This window comes from Bos taurus, chromosome 2 (assembly GCF_002263795.3).
Source record: "Bos taurus isolate L1 Dominette 01449 registration number 42190680 breed Hereford chromosome 2, ARS-UCD2.0, whole genome shotgun sequence".
NCBI lineage: Eukaryota > Metazoa > Chordata > Mammalia > Artiodactyla > Bovidae > Bos > Bos taurus.
In genome coordinates this window covers 126,788,906-126,808,990 of record NC_037329.1, presented here as the reverse complement: position 1 = coordinate 126,808,990, position 20,085 = coordinate 126,788,906, and the positions used below count along the sequence as shown (strand labels likewise).

General features: G+C 51.7%; 2 protein-coding genes across 4 annotated transcripts in view; one reads left to right on the top strand and one right to left on the bottom strand.

Annotated features, from left to right (window-relative positions):
* Positions 1-2,876: 2,876 nt before the first annotated feature.
* On the top strand, positions 2,877-4,655 carry CD52 (CD52 molecule). Its single transcript, NM_001198996.1, has 2 exons — positions 2,877-3,164; positions 4,282-4,655. The coding sequence occupies exons 1-2, from the start codon at positions 3,111-3,113 to the stop codon at positions 4,423-4,425; spliced, it is 198 nt and encodes a 65-aa protein (NP_001185925.1). The 5' UTR covers positions 2,877-3,110; the 3' UTR covers positions 4,426-4,655.
* A 1,355-nt stretch (positions 4,656-6,010) lies between these two features.
* CRYBG2 (crystallin beta-gamma domain containing 2) overlaps positions 6,011-20,085 on the bottom strand; it is a 29,514-nt gene continuing 15,439 nt past the window's right edge. For 2 of the 3 annotated variants that reach the window (NM_001429027.1, NM_001109791.2), the window contains 15 exons: positions 17,294-17,433; positions 16,390-16,516; positions 16,118-16,153; positions 15,634-15,770; positions 15,351-15,477; positions 14,956-15,095; positions 14,729-14,855; positions 14,437-14,469; positions 14,201-14,313; positions 11,016-11,145; positions 9,599-9,738; positions 9,098-9,221; positions 7,531-7,689; positions 6,288-6,447; positions 6,011-6,191 (listed from right to left, as the gene is read on the bottom strand). In NM_001429027.1, the coding sequence (NP_001415956.1) occupies positions 6,103-6,191; positions 6,288-6,447; positions 7,531-7,689; positions 9,098-9,221; positions 9,599-9,738; positions 11,016-11,145; positions 14,201-14,313; positions 14,437-14,469; positions 14,729-14,855; positions 14,956-15,095; positions 15,351-15,477; positions 15,634-15,770; positions 16,118-16,153; positions 16,390-16,516; positions 17,294-17,433 (1,782 nt within the window). In that variant the 3' untranslated portion in view covers positions 6,011-6,102. Of the gene's footprint in view, positions 6,192-6,287; positions 6,448-7,530; positions 7,690-9,097; positions 9,222-9,598; positions 9,739-11,015; positions 11,146-14,200; positions 14,314-14,436; positions 14,470-14,728; positions 14,856-14,955; positions 15,096-15,350; positions 15,478-15,633; positions 15,771-16,117; positions 16,154-16,389; positions 16,517-17,293; positions 17,434-20,085 lie in introns of those variants that run through there. The other variant, XR_009496773.1, reaches the window with a different exon arrangement.

Here is a 20,085-nt window from a genome sequence, read left to right as displayed (position 1 = left end):
TTTGGCCAGCTGATGCAAAGAACTGACTCATTGGAAAAGACCCTGATGCTGGGAAAGATTGAAGGCAGGAGGAGAAGGGGACGACAGAGGATGAGATGGTTGAATGGCATCACCGACTCGATGGACATGAGTTTGAGTAAACTCCAGGAGCTGGTGATGGACAGGGAGGCCTGGCGTGCTGCAGCCCATGGGGTTGCAGAGAGTTGGACACGACTGAGCGACTGAACTGAACTGCAGGGTTTTAGTTGCAGCATGCAGACTCTCAATTGTGGCATGTGGGATCTAGTTCCCTGACTAGGGATTGAACCCAAGCCCCCTGCATTGGGAGTGAGGATTCTAAGCCATTGGATCATGAGGGAAGTCCCTTGATCTAAGTCTTGAAGAAGGAATATTATCAGATAAAACAACTGAAGGGCTTTCCTTAAAGAGAAAACAACTTGGGTTGTAAAAGAGCCTGGGGCAACTAGAGATGCAAGATGGGTGTGGCTGTGGGCTAGGGTGTGATATGCATAGAACCCAAAACAGAAGGCTGGGGAGAAAGGAAGGCCTTTGAATGTCACACTAAGGAGTTTAGGCCTGATTCCTGGGGGAGATAGGGGCTATGGACTGAGATTTCCCAAGTCAGGTTTGGAGGTGTATGGTAGGGCAGGAAAATCTAGAGACAGCTAGGTTCTCTCTTTAGCTCTGCATTAATCTGCCCTTCTTGGGTCCTCAATTTTCCCATCTGTAAAATGGGGGTCTCTCTAAGCTCTTCTAAGTTTTGCAACCAGGGTTCTGTCTATCCAGATGGTGTTAAGACAGAATGAAGCTGCTCAGAGGGCAGGAGAGAAGTCTGAAGCCCCACTTCTCCCAGGTACTAACAGACTCCAGACATCCCTCCAAGTCACAAGTCCCAAACTCTAAAAAGCCTTCCAGCACCCACCAGATTGCCCAAACACTAGCAGCTCAAGCTCAAACAACAGCAGAGACTCAGGATGTGGAAAATGAAATTTCTGGGGTTTGTAAGAATGTTTTTGCAGATATGAGCTTGGCATTTAAGTATCGTCACACGAATCCGCAGCATGGAGAAAGGACCCAGGGTTTAGCCTGTCTTAGCTGCCTCTTTGTAAGAGGAGAGAAGACCGCCCGCCCAGTGGGATGGAGCCAGTTTCAGCAGGGCAATCTTAGGCTTCAACCTGGGCCTCTTGTCTCCTGGGGCCAGGGCCCTTCTGGCATCTGCTGCCTCATGGACTCTCACCCACCCACTTGCACCAAAGGCAGCCAATGTGGTGAGGTTAAGGGTCAGGAGCTGCCTCAGGTGAAGGAGCTGATGGGGGTGAGCCGTGACAGGTGAGGCAGGCTTATCTATTGGCGTGGGGAATTAGCTCAAATAGTATGGTGCTCGCTGAGCATGCAAGAGGTAGCAGGATCGATGCCCGCATTCTCCAGTTTGGGGCCTTGTGGCTCAGCTGGTAAAGAATCTGCCTACAATGCGGGAGACCTGGGTTTGATCCCTGAGTTAGGAAGATCCTCTGGAGGAGGGAAAGGCTACCCACTCCAGTATTCTGGCCTGGAGAATGTCATGGACTGTATAGTGTCACAAAGAGTGTCACAGAGTCGGACACGACTGAGCGACTTCCACTTTTCGTGGCAAGTAGTGGAGGGCTCCACCCACTTCCTTCCCTCCCACCTCCCCTCCCCCGGAGCCTCAAGATTCCTGCCCCTTCCTTTTCACTTCCTGGCTTTCACCAGCCTGACTTTCAGGTTTTTGTTTGTTTTTTTCCTTCGTTTATTTTTAGCCAGGGCTGGAGGCCCTAAGGGCTCACTCAAGTTTTTCTGAGGCTTGCTACAGGAGGCCCAAAACCTTAGCAGGGAAGTGAGAGAGGGGGATTTCTTTTACTACCGGGCATGCAAACGAGACACAGAATAGACTAAGGAAGGGAGGGTGAGTGAAGCTGAAGCTGGGCTACAGAAAGGACTCTTGGGTCCTCCAGGAGGGAGCCAAGCAGGGAATGAAGACTTAATCGGTAACTTCTAGGACAGCCCCAGAGGTTACATGCATAGCTGCTGCTTCAGCAGACCTGGATGCAATCCCACCTGAAACGGGCTCCTCCTTTTATTACCTTGGGCAAGTCACTTAATATCCAAGCCTCAGTTTCTTCATCTGGAAAATGGGGGTAATAATGGAACCTGCTGCAGAGTCCCACTGAGAGAATAAAGTGAGAGGATGTATAAAGAATAGAGCACTGTTCAGGCATCTTTGTGATTCACCCTGTCCCCCAACCCCTGGCTGGGACTTCACAGACACCCCCACCCCAAATCCCTTCCCCTGCAGTTTAGTTAACTCCTGGTCCTCCACTAGCCTTCTTCCCATCGCTCTGAGACTAATACAGACACCCATCTGCTGTTTTCTTTATCCAAGTCACAAGATGCTAGGTCTTAGTAAACTTCAGAAATAACCCACTTCAGTCTTCTCACCTGAGGCCCGGAGGAAATGGGCTTAACTAGAAGCTAGGTTTCTGGGTTCCTGTCACATTTCACCTTCATTTTCACAGAAATCTACATACCCCACTTTTCATGCTCCCCAAGCCTTTCTTCTCAATCTTGGAATGGTCCACAACCTTACTTTGAAACCTAAATTTATCCCAGCTTTTCCTCCTTCAGCGCCTATCCCCTGCCCCAATCTCCTTTTAATAATACCATATGTTTGTAATTCTCTGGCAGTTCTTTCAGAGAGGTACAGTTTCTGGCCCCGGGTCCCAGAATTGATAGGTGATTAAACCAAGATTCAATCCCCATTCTGCAGGACTCTAAGCCCAGGGCCCTCTTTACTGCCCCCCAGCTGCCTCTGGGTTTGCCCACCTCCCATCTCCTGGGATGTGCCCCAGTTCCACTCCAGAACCGTCTGTCACCTGCCAGAGCTGTGGAGCTGGGGCCTGGCATCCTCAATCGCAAGGTCTGTAGAAGAGCAGCAGTACCCACCCCACCCCAGAGGCCCTCCTTCCTTTCCCTCCACCCCGCCTCCCTGCTTTACCCTCCTTCAAAAGCAGCCAAGCCCAAAGAGGCCTGCAGACAGCCCTGAGTTCATCTCCAAAAGCTGCTACCAAGAGAGCCGCGGAGAGCCTCCCAAAATGAAAGGCTTCCTCTTCCTCCTCTTCACCATCAGCCTCCTGATTATGATTCAGGTAAGAGCAGCCCCCTGGAGTCCCTGGAAGCACCACCCCAGGCTCCTCAGACCTCCCCTTCCATGGGAACCAAGGCCTCCAGACGCCTAGCTCCCAGTCTTCCAGTTCTTCTGGTTAGGGTCAGACTGTTGGAGGGTTTCCGCTGAGCATTGCTGCCTCTGGTACTTGAGGCTGGGGCACCCTGACAGGGTGCCAGCATACTGAAGCCCCCAAGGGGTGTTGTGGAATAACAGAGGATGAAGAGGCTTGGGAAGACAGCCCTGAGTGACGATGGCATCAACCCACAGGGAAACTGGGGAAATGGTCCTGTTGGGAGGGGGGCCAGGGAGAGGTTCAAATGGAGCCTGATGGAGGTAGCAGGGAACCCCCACCCCAGGTGAGGAGCCTGAGTGTTTGGCAATGCTAAGATAGAAATCTCCCATTCCAGAAACAGCTAGAGTCTCAAGATCAACTGCTATTCCAAGAGGTGGCTTTGGCAGCATCTCACATGCTAGTCGGTAGAGAAGGGAGCCATCGAGTTCTCCATCGAGAACAGCCTGATCAAGCATTAAGGACACCTTGGTCGCCATCAGAAACAGCTTAATCTCCATCAAGGGCAGCTTTAGTTGCAGGGTGATCAGGCTTTGAGAACAGCCTGATCACCATCTGGCCATCTCTTTGGGGGAAAAAGCCACACCCTCCCTACCCCCACCCACCCACACGCTACCAAGCACCTTTTCTCCAGCCCAGTCTCATGTGACCTCCCCCACGACTGTGATGGGCTCTTCTTCCCATTCACTAGATGAGGAAACAGGTTCAGAGAGGCTAAGGCCCTGGCTGGGCTATTAAGGTCAAGGTCTGGGGCCACAGATTTCCCTATCTCCTGCATACTGGAGGTGCGGGTGGCCTGGTGGACGTGAAAGAAAGGTTCCAGGGCACATAGACTGGGGACTGCCTCTGACCCTGCCTGCGTCATGGCCCGAAGCAGCCAGCCCTCCCCACAGGACCTCGTGGCAGAAGTCACGACCCTTGGGACAGGGAACCAGGGGCTGCAGTCTGGGGGTGGGAGAACTGTGTCTCTAAACAACACACCTGAGACTCACCCCTCCCCGGGCTTGCCCCACTTCTCCTCTTGCAGATACAAACTGGAGTCCTGGGAAACCATACCATCAGCACCTCCAAGAAACCCCGAAGTGGCTCCCCAGCCTTCGGCAGCCTGGCCGGTGGCAGCATCCTTTTCTTCTTGACCAACACCCTCATCCAGCTCTTCCACCTCACCTGAGGTGACACGCCCCAGCCCTCATCCCATCCCCCCCAAGATGGCGGCCATCATCACTAGCAGGAGAAGCACCCCCAATCCTTGGGAGGCACTGATGCTAGAGATGAGCAGTTTGTAGGAATTGACGGGCAGAGCTTGGGGGGTGCCCATGGCCAACACAGGGAGGTTCTAACATGGAGGAGGAAGCACCACCCAGCCGGGGCTCAATAAAGCTGTTGTGTACTTGGAGCAGGGTCCTACGTGTGGTCACTGGACATCACCAGACCCGAAGAGCCAGCACCCAGGGGCTGCCTGTGTCCCCATCAGCAGGAGAGGTGGCACCAGGCAGCTCCCACCCCACCTTCCCTGCCCCAAAGTCTGGAAGCTGGGGCCCTACCCGTTTGGATCCCCTTGAAAGAACCCAGCCCAGAACCTGCTGTAGTCACCCTCTCTTTAGTGGCATTTGGTCACTGGTCCCTGGGAGTTCAAGAAGGGAGGTCCCAGAGGACCCACACGCCCCCACCCAGACCTTGGGCATCCACAGTTACAGAGGCGAGTCCCCCACTGCAGTACCTGAGTTTCTTCAGAACAACAGATTCAGAGAGAACTGCCCACCCAACCTCTAGCGGTTCCCTCACAGCCAGCCTCCTGTCATCACGCCTCCAACCACAGGGGACTGAGAAAGGTGAAGAGGCTGCTGTCCAGTTCTTTCCCACGTACCCATGGGTTAGAAGGCAGGAAGGACATACAGCTGCTCTAACCACTTGTACCCCTCTTGGAATTGGGATCAACAGAGAGGGAAAGGGACCCTGGATAAGTCCCCATCTCTGCCTCTTCCCGGAGGACCTCGGCCAAGGGGCCAAGTGTCTGCTAGATTGAAGGACTATGTCCTACCCTCTCTGAGCTGGGTTAGGAACCAAGACCCCCTGTCCAGGCTTATCTGACTGAGATCAAACCTTTAGGGCCTGAGACCAGGGTTGGGAGAAATTGAGAGGAGCCCTGGTGGGTGAGGCCCTCTGGGGTGTGGCTCCCACTTGCCTCTCTCGCCCGGCCCACACTGCCCCCATCACACTGGACTTCCAGGTTTCCACCCCTGAATTTGTTTGCATCCCTCTGCCATCCTCTAGCCCGGCTGACTCCTCATCCTCCACATGGCGGGTGAAGATTCCCTCCTCCGGGCAGTGGTCCATGCCTTGTGCCTCTAAATGGTTTCACGCCCTCCCCTGTGCCCACCTCCACTTCCTTTCTTAGCCTGTCACTGAATGTATCACCCTACCCATTGGACTCCTCCACTGGACTGTGAGTTGCCTGAGCGCAGGGACCAAGGCTTGGTTTATGTTTGTGCTCCCAAAGCCCATGTTCCCGGAACACATCATTTGGGGGAGGGGGGCAGCGACAAGATCAGGCTTGGCAGTCAGTCTGGTCCCAGGGCTCCCTCTGGTGGCAGAGGCAGGCCTTGCATCTGAACGCCAGAACGGGAAGGAGGGAAGAAGCAAGTCCATCTGAGCCTTAGGCAAGTCAGAAGGCAGGTGAATAAAACCTCACTCCTGCCACCACCCCCCCCCCGACCCCAAATATCAAGGTGCAGCGTCAAGGATACCTGGGAGCATAGTATAAAATAGTTTATGTTACAACAAAAAACCCTATAAAAACATGTCATCCCAGGGAGAGCCTCCAGGGCTGGGGGGTGGCAGGGAGGCTTCAAAGCACATGGACAGTCCAGATCTGGGACGCCCTGTCCTTGGCCAGCTCCCACAGCACTGCGTGGTCCCGGTCGTAGCCCCGGCCACCTGCGGGGGATGGGGTAAGAGACGGGGAGATGGTCACAAAGAGCTAGGGACTCCACTGCCCTCAAGAGCCTTCTCCCACACACATGCCCAACTTACCTTTCACATCTAGGATCCGACCTTCAAACATGTGGCTGCAGATGTAGCCCAACTCACTGATGCTCCATGTCTGGCGGGGCAGGCGGCTCTCAGCCCACAGCACCACCTTGGAGCCTGTGCTGGGGGGGCCAATCACCTGCAGGCTCATAGTGGGGGCCACCTGAGGCCCCCAGGAGGTCGTCAGGCACCGGCCCTCCCCCAGGGACTCTGCCAAACCTAAGACACCTTTGATACACCCAGCTTTGAATTTCTGGCTCTCGTGGACTGTGACTCTGGGCAAATTTCTTGATCTTTCTGAGCTGTTTTCCAGGGGGGATGGTTGTTGAAATAGTTCTGGTTCAACGTGAGAAACCATCAAAGAGCTGGGAAAATATGAACTCCTCCAGGAAGGCTTCCATGACTGACTCTTGAAGCACAGGCTGTAGCAGCAAACTTCCACATACTTACTGGCTATGTGACTTTCAGCCAGTTACTAAACTCTGTGCTCTGGTTTCCTCACCTATAAAACGGAAGTATAATAGGACCTGCCCTCTAGTGCCCTCTAGGGATTGCATGCGATGTTCACGTGAAGACATCATGATGTTCACAGGAAGACATCTGCATGGTGTCCCCTCCACCGCCACTTTCTCAGGAAGGGCTCCCCTTGTCAGAGATACTGGTATTCCCTATTTTCCTTTTTTTCATTTATTTTTCCTCTATTGCACTTTTCAGCACCTAGGGCTCATTGAAGCCATTTCTTTCTCTCCCCACTAGGAAGCAAGCTTCAGGAGGGCCGAACACCTGGTGGGTGTTCAGGAAAGATTTGTGCAGTGAATCTATAATTTCCTTTTGGCCATGCCTCATGACTTGTGGGATCTGATTTCCCAACCAGGTTCAAGCCTGGGTGCCTGGCAGTAAAAGCCCCAAGTCCTAATCACTGGACCACCAGAGAATTCCCGAATCTATCATTAATAATAGGACCCAGATCTGTCACAGGTTATCAGAGCTGGGAGGTCCCTTAGAAGCCTCTGGTCCCGCCCCTTTGTTTTGCAGATGAGAGACAGACCCAGAGAAGAGCCTGAACTGCCCAAGGGTCCGCAGCCTGCCTTCTCCAACTCCCCAGGGTCCTGGTGTCTGTATCTCTCTGCCTCTCTGGCCCAAGACTGGCTCCTGTTCCCGACTGAGCACAGGCTGGGACTCCTGAAGGTGGGCTTGTGAGGGTCTGGGGGCCCTGGTGTCACTGTCCCAGCCCCTAAACCCATACCTGGTTCTTCAGTAGCCCATCCTCGTAGAACCAGATGTTGCTGCCTCCGGCTTGGGGCTCAGAGACCACCACGCGGCCCGCCTTCATGTCTTCCACGTGGTCTGGCACAGTCAGGAATCCCCCCAGTGCCGCATTCCAGAGGCGAAAATAAGCCCGGCGCTGGTGAGTTGGGGGAGTCTAGAGTCAGGGCTCTCTGGGCAGGGATGCTCCCACTTGGGCCCCCAGTGCCCTCAACTCTGGACCCTCTAGTAACCCGAGCTCCCAGGCTCTCCCTCCTGCCCCAAACCGACCTGGACCCTGCTTCTAAGTCACTCCTTCTTTCTCACACATATGCCGAGGGCACACTCACAGCACATACCCACACAGTTGTACATCTGTAGAGATGCACACAGACACACTGGCAGCTACACCCCAGATCCACATGGCCACACAGGAGGATGGCAGACATAGACACAGGGACACATGCCAGCAGGTACACTCTTTGCTCCCCCTGCTGACTTCACAGCAGGCACTCAGGTTTGCTAAAAGTCTGGAGAAGAACCAGACAGAGGAACCAGACAGAGGAACCGGGGCGGACACTGGCTTGGCCGCAAATCACCCAGGGGTCTTGGGTGGAGGTGACAGTAATAACGGTAATCACAGCCAGTGTCTGTTGACATTCCACACTGTTCTGAGGGCTTTACAGCGTTATTCAATTCTCAAAACAGCTCGATCATACATATCACCCCCATTTTATAGATGAGGAAAACTGAGGGCCATGGAGGTAAACCACTCGCAAAGATGGTAGAGCAAATCCTTGTCTACTTGTCTGGGCCTTTATTTCTCCATCTGTACAATGTGAGGGTTGGAGATAATCTCCAAGATTTCTTCTAGCAATGATGTTCTACAAGGGACCGTACAGGTATCCTCACACGAAGACACATGCTTTCAACAGTGTCACAAGTACAGCCACACACAGTCACAAACACACTCTCACAGATGTACAGGTTTGCCACAGACTGCCGCCAGAGGACACACGCATACAAACGCCATCATGAACACGGAAATGCCCTCAGACGGGTGCACACACACACACACACGCACACGCCCTGTGGCCAGGCCTCCACACACATGCCTTCATTGCACATAATTGAAACACAGGTCCAGACGCGCACTCACAGACACACAGAAACATAGGTACAGACACGGCGTGGCAAAGTGAGGCGTGCTCGCTAATGGGTGGTACATGAGATAATTTTCAGGCTTATGTGGATAAGCCTTCTTGTTTAAAAAGTAATGGTAATGTGTTTATCAGTGTCTATTAAGGAAAAATCATACACACACACATCAAACCCACGATCTTATGGACATTATTCCTTAGGATAAAGATAACGTTAAAAAAGAAAAAAGTGAGTTGATTTAGAGGAAAATATTAAAGACGTAACGGTTCAAGAGGAATCATAGTAGGACAAAAATTACGACCAAAGTACATAAACGCTGAATTTGGGAAATGTGGGACACGCGCAGACAGACAGACACACAGCCAGACGGGCTGACCCAGATGTGCTCAACCCGCCATGATACCCACCTGCTTGATGGGGTAGAGGGAGCCCACCCGCTGGGTCCCGCTGTATGTCAGCCAGTTGGTGATCTCACAGCTGCCCACCAGCCACTGGCGGCCCCGGAAGTCGCTGTGCTCGCATAGCACCCAGCTGGACCCAGCGAGCGCCAGAGACACAGCGAAGAAGACAGACAGACAGACAGGAAGGAGAGGAGGCAGGGCCGTCAGGACGATCTCCAGCTCCCCTTCTCTCAAGCCGGGACTCCTTTGCCTGGGGTTCGGGCCCCAGGAGCGGGTGGAGAGGGAGGCGGGAAAGGAGCCCTGGGGTTTGCAGGGCAGAGTAGGGTCCTGGAGAGGCCCCCCAGGCTGGGGTCCAAGTCCTGAGGGCCAGTGAGTCTTCCCAGCCTGCACTCCTTCCCCGCTCCCTCCTGGCTTAGACAGGAGTGGAAGGAAAGTGGGGGAAGACCTGGAGACGCCCGATCCCCCCTCCCTCACTAGTAGCCCCCCACCTCCCCTTGACACACTCACACGCCCCCCTTGATCCGCACGGACAGCACATGATTGTTGAAGCCCTCGGCCTGCAGGCTCCGCACCTCCCCGCTGAGCTCAATCTCCTTGCCCTCGAAGCACTCCAGTCCATACAGGAAAATGGATGGCTCGGAAAAGTACTGCAGGCCGGGGGCCACAAAGAAAGGGTGAGGCCATAACAGCCCCACCCTCAGCACCCCCTCCCCCTAGTTCCAGATGCGTGACTCCTAGGGCAGTGTTTCAGGCTCTCTTCCTCCTGAGCTGCACCCCACAGGGCCCCTGACTCCCGGACACTGCTGGGGGTGCCCACATTGTCAGATGCAGCCTGATCTGGATGGGCACCCCCCGCCTTAATACTGCCTCCCTGGTAAATGGCACTTCTAAGAAGAGTAAGAATAAGAATCCTGGTCATTATAACATCAGTTCACGAGTATTCAGGGCTGACCAACTCACCAGATTCTGTGCTAAGAGCTTTTCTTGATCTCATCAGAACTTAACAGCCCTAGATGTAGGTGCCATGATTATCCCCACTTAGAGGGAAACTGAGGCTGGAAGGAGGAAACCACTTGCTCAAGGCCCTTACAGCCAGGCTCCAGAACCAGGTATGTTTTCCGAGCCCAGCATGGAGTTGTAAAGAGCATGGACTCCAGAGCCAGGCTGCCTTGGGAGAACCTGGCCGATCACCAGCTGTGTGGCCTGCAGCAAGCTGCACGACCTCTCTGTGCCTCAGTTTTCACATGGGAAAAAGGGAGATAATAATTGTATGGCTCCTAGGATTGCGGTGAGGATGGGATGTCCTGGAGCACGGGAAGCCTTTTAGCCCCGCCTGGAGCGTGGTAAAGTCAGGGCCAGCCCTTCTGCTTGTGCTGCTCCCGCTGGTCTCTTGTCTGCCACCAAGTCCTACAGACCCCAGGTCCTTAACAGGGCCAGTGTTGTTTCTCTCCACTTGTCCCTGGTCCAGGACATCATTATTTGTCCTGGTTCTCTGTCGCAGCACCCCACTGCCTTCCCCCGCCCACCCCTCTCTGCCCATGCAGCAGAGCCATCTTCCTGTTTCACTCTTCCCTGCCCAGAACCACCACCTCAGTGGTCACCCCTGCCCCCAGCCCACCCCGAGCGCCAGCCTCTCCTGGCCCTGGCCCACCCTGGTTTCAGGACACACCACTCTGCGCTGTAATCTTTCTGGGTTCCTTGAAGGCAGGGCTGTGTCTGATTTATTTCAGGGTCCCCAGGATCTATCTCAGCAGGGACTCAATAAATCCCTGGTAGGCTGACCTGGCTTTGAAGCACTGGGGTCAAGAGGCCCTGGGGTCATTCTGAGGAAGGCTGGATTTAAGCCCAACAGCTCACTCAGCAGTGGGAAGAGGCAGGCTCACCTCTGCCTCAGGGGTGCCTGGAACTGGACAGGGGCACTCACCAGGGGCACCTTCCGGAGAGAGCCCAGGACGGTGGAGGCCAGGCAGCCCATGGCTGTAAGAGTAGGGAACTCGCCCTCAGACAGAATGTACTGCTCACCCTCAAAATTCTTCTCATCAAACAGGATCCAGCTGGGGAAGGAAGGGGAAGAATAGGGGGACATGAGTAGGTATTTGAGCCCACCCTGTCCTTGGCCTGCACGGCCCCCCTGAGATACAGCAGACTGAATGCAACCTTGATGGGGATCCCCCAGGCCAGGGGAGGCCAAGGATGACCAGGCACTGCAGCAGCACGAACTGAAGTCAGACTTAAGAAAGAACTGAATGGACTCACACTGCCCTTCAGGAGAAATCTGGCAGTCACGCCAAACGCCATGCACAATTACTCAGCAAGCCTATTTCTCAGAATCTGTTCCAAGGACACCCTTCGAGAAACAACACATACACAAGGCTAGTGATTACACATTGTTTGCAGTGGCAGAGTGGCAGCAGCCAAATGTCCATCAATTGGGGATTGGTTGAATAAAGCACGAATCTGGAGTATAACACAGCAGTCAACAAGGATGAGGAAGAGCTTTCAAAGGGATATAAAGTGACCTTCAAACAGTCTAAAAAAACAAGATGCATAACAGTGTTGATAATATGTTTCCTGTTTAAAAAATTGAGATAAAATTCACATACCATAAAATTCACTTTTTTAAAGTACACAATTCAGTAGTCTTTAGTATATTTATTAGGTTGCAATATGCTTCCTATTGTGAAAGAAAATGGAGAAGGAGGAAAACAAAATATATTTGGTTTCTACAGGTATATGCAAATTTATATATAGTGTATATTTGCTTATATCTTAAAAAAAAACAACGAATGAATGAAAAAACATTTTAAAAAATGAGGGTGGGAGAGGAAAAAGTAGTGTGAACAAAGCTGTAACTTGTTTTTTAAGTCTTAACTTTGGAACTCTTATGGACTGAATGTGTATCTCCCCGGAATTCATAGGCTGAAGCCCTCACCTCCAATGTGATGGCCTTTGGGAGGTAGTTAGGTTTAGATGAGGTCATAAAGGTGGAGCCCTTATCATGGGATTAGTGCTTTATAAGAAAAGAAAGAGGGGAATTCCCTGGCAGTCCAATGGTTAGGACTCCAAGCTTTCATTGCCAAGGGCCTGGGTTCAACCTTGATTGGGAAACTAAGAGCCCACCAGAGGAAGAGATCCCTGGGGACACAGCAAGAAGGCAGCCATCTGCCAGCCAAGAAGAGAGCCCTCACCAGGGGACCAAATCAACCAACACCATGATCTTGGGGTTCCCAGCCTCCAGATCTGTGAGAAAACAAATTCCTGTTGTTAAACTACCCAGGGTACTGTGTTACTAGCTCAAGCTAAGATAGGAACACAATCAATATTTTCAGTAACTAAAAACTAGGATTAAATAAAAATGAGAAGTATTCCTAAAATTAAAATAAACAATGTAAATGAACCTAATTGTATATCAGGTTGGTGGCATAACCACACAGAAAAAAGTAAACAACACAATATTTTGAACATAACATACCTAATGGGATGTAGATGAATATACTGAGGACAAAAAGAACAACAGAGAAACCTCAAACAGCATTCACTGGGTTTTACTGTTAGAAGCAGTATTATTAGTAGTAGTATCAGTATTAGAATTTTGAAACACATAGCATGCAAATTTTGGTCTTGAAAGAGCATTATCCATTAAAAGCAACCAGGATTCATTGGGAAGTGACTCCAGGTTAGAGGCAAAAAATATATACAAAATGATCCAGGAACATCTTATTGTACCAGAAAAACAGGAAGTTATTAAAACAAACAAACAAACAAACAAACAACTATTGGGGTCATATCAAAAGTACCCAGGAAAGGGACTTCCCTGATGGTTCAGTGATTAAGAATCTACCTTCCAATGCAAGAGACTCGGGTTAAAGCCCTGGTGCGGGAACTAAAATCCCTCATGCTTTGGGGCAGCCCACCTGCCACAATTAGAAAGAAACCCTGGCGGTGCAACAAAGACCCGATGCAGTAAAAAATAAACGTATAAATTTTTTCAAAGTACCCAGGAAGCAATCTGGAGGGGCTTCCATTTGCCAAAGGTGAAGTAATTTGAGTACACAAAAGAGTAGTGACTCCAGAGGACTGGAGCCTTTCATATACATAAAAACCCATGAGTCCATAACAATACTTAAAAAAAAAATCTTCATCGGTCAGCTTTGGCGGTTGCTAGGGCACTGATTCAAAAATTATTCTGAAAATTGATAAAAAGAAAGGGGCAAACACTGACTCTTGGGAAAGGATCAAACTGCCTTTTTTGCAGAAAGTATTTCAGGTAAATAAATAGTTAAAAAGGGAACGTTCTTCTTTATAGAAGTATTCCAGCTAGTATACGTAGAATGAATAACAAAACTTAGAAAATCATTTTGTAACCTCTAAAGGAATAGAGTCCAGGCAATTATCATCAATGGATACTGCTGCTGCTGCTGCTAAGTCGCTTCAGTTGTGTCTGACTCTGTGTGACCCCATAGATGGCAGCCCACCAGGCTCCCCCGTCCCTGGAATTCTCTAGGCAAGAATACTGGAGTGGGTTGCCATTTCCTTCTCCAATGCATGAAAGTGAAAAGTGAAAGTGAAGGCACTCAGTCGTGTCCCACTCTTCGAGACCCCATGGACTGCAGCCTACCAGGCCCCTCCGTCCATGGGATTTTCCAGGCAAGAGTAATGGAGTGGGGTGCCATTGCCTTCTCTGGGACTGGGTATTAGGTAATAATAAATTACTGCTCATTTTATTATATGTGATAATAACTTGAGGCCGTGTGTCCTTTCTTGTTAGAGATATATATTGAATTATTTACCTGTGAAATTTTATGTTGGGTTGGAGATTTAAAATATTCTACCGAAAAAAAAAAAAAAAAAGGCAGAGAGGTGAATAAAACAAAACTGAAGTTCTTTATACTGTCTACAATGTTTACATTTGCTATTAAAACTTTATTTTGCTTTTTTTCTTTTAAGATTGAATGATTCTCGGGGCAGAAGAGCTAATCCCAAGGAAGCCAAAGGAAGGAAGTCATTTGAAAGAAAGACCTTCTAACTACAGCCTCGATTTCCAAGCTGAGCTAAGCGCTTCAGGGCAGGTGCCCACAGGCCCACGTCTCCCCTTTCCCACGTCCTCACCTGCCGCCGTGGACTCGGCAAGACTGGGGCTGGAAGGAGGTGGGCAGAGAGCTCTGGTCATCTTCAAAAGAGATGTGGTCACCCAGGAAGTCGGGGCCGGAGAAAAGCTGAATCTGGCAGCAGAGACGGGAAGAGATGAGAGTGAAGGAGGGTGATGGAGTTGGGGGGAGAGAATGGGGAAGAGAGGGAGAGATTTTAAATGAGGGTGAGACAGAGGCCCTCCACCACCTCCTTACCTTTGAGATAAAGTGCAGATTGTGCTCCCCGACCTGAAGAAAGGGACCAAAGTTTTGAGATTCAACAAGAGTACTAGCCCCTAGCCTCAACGCCTCCAGTGTCAATATTCCTGATCCTTTCCGCAGTTCACGCTTAGTCCAGGGTCTGTGTTGACTCCGCCCACTTTCAGGAGACCCCGCCCCCAGGAGCTCCAGGCCTGCTCCTTCTAGTCCCACCTGCACTGAAGTGGGCACAGCCCAGACCCCAGACCCCTCCCCACCAAGAGGCCCGGCTCCTGCAGCCGCCACGCACCTGCAGGACGGGCTGCAGCGAGGCGAGGGCGCTGTTGCCCGAGCCCCAGTCGTCGCAGTTGCGGTACACGCCCTTCTCCAGCACGTACTGCTCCCCGGAGAAGCCCACCTCCTGATACGCCACCCACCTGCAGGAAGGGCGGGGTGCGGGTCAGTGGGGCGGAGCCGAAGCCTCTGCTGGAGCCGCCCCCGGCCCGCCCAGCTACCCGGAGGCCCCTAGTCACTCACACGCCGCTGAGAACGTGGATCGCCTGCGTTCTGGGGCCGTGTCCCGCCAGCTCCACGTCTGGCAGTGCCTCGCTCACCTCCACGCCCGGCCCCTCGAAGTCCATGGCCTCAAACAGCACCACGGCCGGGTCCCCGAAGTCCTGGGCCCGAGTGACAGTCAGATTGCTCCCGGCTCACGGACGGACAGAAGGAAACCCCTGGGAGTATCCAGACCCCTAGGACGCATCCCACTAAAGGACTTTGGGGTGAGGTGATCAGGTGGGCTGGGGAAGGGCAGCAGGAGGGAGAGAGGCTAGACTCCAGGAAGACTTCCTCTACTCTGGAGAACAAGGAGAGTAGGCACAAATTTTCTCAACAGAGGGTACCAGCTGAATGTCCCAATTGCTCTTGCTTACCGTTCGGATGACCCGCAGGGAGGTTAACACCTCGTTATAGCCTCCCCAACGTGACCAATCAGTGTATTCTCCCTCTTCCAGCAGATACTGGTGACCCCGGAAACCCTCCTTCTCGTAGCCCACCCAGCTGAGCAGGGGGAGACAGACAAACAGGGAGTCACAGGAAGCCCTCGGGATTGTGAAATAGCTGCCCCCACCCCCAGGCAGCCCAGGTCACTCCCCACCCTGGAGGGTAGAGGCCACTGGGGAGGATGAGGTAGAAGGAAGGGTCCTGAGTCCTCACCAGCCCCCGAGAACTCGCAGGGACCCCACAGACGCCAAGTTGGGGCTCTGGCTATCCTCTGGCTGCTGCAGGTTGTAGATGTCTCTGTTCACTTCCCAGCTCCGGCCCTGAAACCCTGGGGCCTCATACACCACAGCCTGTGGGGGAAGGGGTGGTGTGGGGTTGGACCAAACCCACCCAGCCATCCCTGGATGACTCTTGCCAGCATCAGCCCAGAGCTAAGCCCTCCCAGTTCCTCACTTGAGCCCCATGCCCTCACCTGACTCCTTTCTCTTCTCTGACCTGTGACCTGGTCCTTCCACATCAAAAGTGGGTTCCCAGTGAATCAGTCAGGTTCCACCATCACCACCACCACCTGCCCCAAGACCCAGCCTCTGGCCCCAGCACCCTCCTCTCCATCTTCTAGTCCAGGCCATGATGCATACACACGCATACACACCCCCTACCCAAAGGCCCTGTTTGACCCTGAAGCCTAGGCTCTTACCTTGGGCTCCCCTGGCCTCTCCACACTTGGGCAGCCCTGCAGAGAAGACAGAGTGAGACCCCAGCCCAGAGGTGGGGAGAGACAGACTGGGGCTGGTGACCTTGGGTTGACTTGTTCCTGAGACCCTTAAAAATGGCCAATCCCATGTCCTCCCCCCTTCCCTTAGAATCAAATCCTCCCTCTCCTCGACTCCTATTCCCAGTAGGAGTTCCCAGGCCCTGCCTCTTCTGCCAGACTGCAGGGCAAGGCTACTGGGCCCACCTACCCCTTACCAATCTCATGGGCTTCAGGGAGCCCATGCTGGGGTCTGATGCTCCCCAGGCCTCTGAGGTGGGATACTCTCCAGGCTCCAGAATACAGGGAGTATCTTCAAAGAAGGGTTTGGGGTATAGAAGCCACCTGGAGGAAGGCAGAGAAGTAGCTGCACCCTAGACTCCCAGGAATACAGAGTAGTGGATGGGGTGGAAGGTGCAGAGGGAAGGATTGAGTTTTGGGGGAGAGGCCCTGATCAAGGGAACTCTGGAGAACATTTCAGGCCCCCACCATCTCCTGTAGCAGCCAGTCCATTGATCTCTCTTCTGACCTGACCCTAATTGCACACAGAGGCTGAGAGTTCTTTCTAACACCCATACCTGCTTAAAATTCCCCATTAGCCTCATGATACAGCCCAGCTGCACAAAGAGGCCTTCCTCCTGGGCCTCCCATCTCCCCAGTTGTGCTGCTTTCTCTGGCCAGACTGAACTTTCAAAGCTTAGATCTCTCACCTCTGGGCCTTTGTAGGTTCCAGTATACTCTCCCCCACCCCCCCCATTCATTCAATTAACAGATATTCAGGGCCATCTACCCCATGCCAGGTCCTGCTTCAGGCATCAGGGACACAGTAGTGAACAAAACGTATGAAGTCCCTGCCTTCACGGAGCCAGTTCATCCCAGCTGAGGAGTCTCCTCCTCCAGGAAGGCTTCTCTGACCTGGGCTGGTTTGGCGCTGTTCTTTGCTCCTGCAGCCCCATGCTCCTCCATCCTGGAATTCCGGATTGCTACTGTGTGCTTCCTTCCTGGCCCCACCAGTACGCTGAGCACATCTCGCAGGCAGGAACCATGTCCTGTCACCTCTGTGTCCCCAGCACCCAGCGGAGTGAGTGTTAAATGAAGGGCTTCCAGAAAGCCCAGACTCACAGTCCTGCAGAAACAGTGGCAGATGCCATTTGCAGGGGCCTCTCCAGGCCCTGGGGGTCCTCCAAGGCCTCAGTCAGCTTCACTTGCTCCCCTTTGAGGCCCTCCTCAGAGTACAGACTGATCTCTGGGGTAATGTAATCCTGCAGAAGGAGAAGCGTGGGAAAATGAAGTGTAAAACAGCACCTTGGACCTCCCTGGAAGAGGGAGTCATAATGGCCCCAATGACCACGATGGTGTGGTCACTCAGCTAGAGCTAGACATCCTGGAGTGTGAAGTCGAGTGGACCTTAGGAAGTATTACCACGAACAAAGCTAGTGGAGCCGATGGAATGCCAGCTGAACTATTTCAAATCCTAAAAGATGATGCTGTTAAAGTGCTGCACTCAATATGCCAGCAAATTTGGAAAACTCAGAAGTGGCCACAGGACTGAAAAAGGTTAGTTTTCATTCCAATCCCAAAGAAGGACAATGCCAAAGAATGTTCAAATTACTGTACAATTGCACTCACTTTCGCATGCTAGCAAGATTATGCTCAAAATCCTTCAAGCTAGGCTTCAGCAATATGTGAACCAAGAACTTCCAGATGTACAAGCTGTATTTAGAAAAGGCAGAGGAACAATAGATCAAATTGCCAACATTCGTTGGTCATAGAGAAAGCAAGGAAATTCCAGGAAAGCATCTACTTCTGCTTCATTGACTATGCTAAAACCTTTGTGTGAATCACAACAAACTTTGGAAAATTCTTGAAGAGATGGGACCAGACCACCTGCCTTCTGAGAAATCTGTATGCAGGTCAAGAAGCAACAGTTAGAACCAGACAGGGAACAACTAACTGACTCAAAATTGGGAAAGGAGTGTGACAAGGCTGTGTACTGTCATCCTGCTTGTTTAACTTAAATGCAGAGTACATCATGCAAAATGCCAGGCTGGATGAATCACAGGCTGGAATCAAGATTGCTGGGAGAAATATCAATAACCTCATCTATGCAGATGATACCACTCTAATGGCAGAAAGTGAAGAGGAACTAAAGAGCCTCTTATAAGGGTGAAAGAGGAGAGTGAAAAAGCTGGCTTAAAACTCAACATTCAGAAAACTAAGATCATGGCATCCAGTCCCATCACTTCATGGCAAATAGAGGGAGAAAAGTGGAAGTAGTGACAGACTTTATTTTCTTGGGCTCCCAAATCACTGCGAATGGTGACTGCAGCCGTGAAATTGAAAGACGTTTGCTCCTTGGAAGGAAAGCTATGACAAACCTAGACAGTGTATTAAAAAGTAGAGATATCACTTTGCTTGACAAAAGTCCATAGAGTCAAAGCTATGGTTTTTCCAGAGTCACGTATGGATGTGAGAATTGGACAATAAAGGAGACTGAGTGCCAAAGAATTGATGCTTTTGAATTGCGGTGCTGGAGAAGACTCTTGAGAGTCCCTTGGACGGCAAGGAAATCCAACCACTCATTCCTAAAGGAAATAAACCCTGAATATTCATTGGAGGACTAATGCTGAAGCTGAAGCTCCAATACTCTGGCCACCTGATGTGAAGAGCCAACTCATTGGAAAAGACCCTGATGCTGGGAAGGTTGAGGGCAGGGGGAGAAGGGACAACAGAGGATGAGATTGTTGGATGACATCACCAACTCGATGGACATGAGTTTGAGCAAACTGTGAGAGATAGTGAAAGACAGGGAAGCCTGGCATGCTGCAGTCCATGGGGTCACAAAGAGTCGGACATGACTTAGCAACTGAACAACAACAGCCAGTGGTTAAGGCTCCGTTGCCAATTCAGGGGAGCATGGGTTCAATCCCTGGTCAGGAAACTAAGATCCCATATGCCGTGTGGCATAGTCAAAAGATAAAAACAAAAACAAAACCACCCATCACCCTTCAGAGACTACCCCCGTCCACACCTGCCTCCCTAAGTCTGTTCAGCTGGGGCTGCCAGGGGCTTCTCCCCAGAAGCCAGAAACAACTGGGGTGTTCTCTGCAATGTCAGCCAGGTAAGCCTGAGTCCAAAGCCCTCGCTGGTCCCTCGCTGGCCCTTTGGGACCTAAGACCAAAGTTCTCAGCAGGAGCCTGCCAAGTACCATGCCCTTTGCCCTGCCTCTGGGAGCCTCATTTCCAGCCTGGTGGAGGGATGGGCAGGATGGACAGCCATTTCCGGAGATCTGAATTTGATCCTTCTTCATATACAATTCCAATTCTATACCAATTTCTACCCCTTCCTAAACTGGAAGGACTGATGCTGAAGCTGAAACTCCACTACTTTGGCCACCTGATGCAAAGAACTGACTCACTGGAAAAGACCCTGATGCTGGGAAAGATTGAAGGCAGGAGGAGAAGGGGATGACAGAGGATGAGATGGTTGGATGGCATCACCGACTCTATGGACATGAGTTTGAGTAAACTCTGGGAGTTGGTGATGGACAGGGAGGCCTGGCATGCTGCAGTCCATGGGGTCACAAAGAGTCAGACACAACTGAGTGACTGAACTGAACTGAAACTGGCCTCCACCTGCACTGCATCTCAGGAAGCTACAGGTCCTTTCCACATTTCTGGGTGCTTCTTCTTCATCAGGATCATTTTTATTCACTCACTTCTTCATCAAATGTTTATGAAACAGGGACTTCTCTGGTCATCCAGTGGCTAAGATGCTGAGCTCCCAATACAGGGGGCCCAGGTTTGATCCCTGGTCAGAGAACTAGACCCCAGATGCTGCAACTAAGACCCAGCATAGCTGAATAAGTAAATAAATAAGTATTTTTTAAATGTTTATGAAACATCTACTGAGTG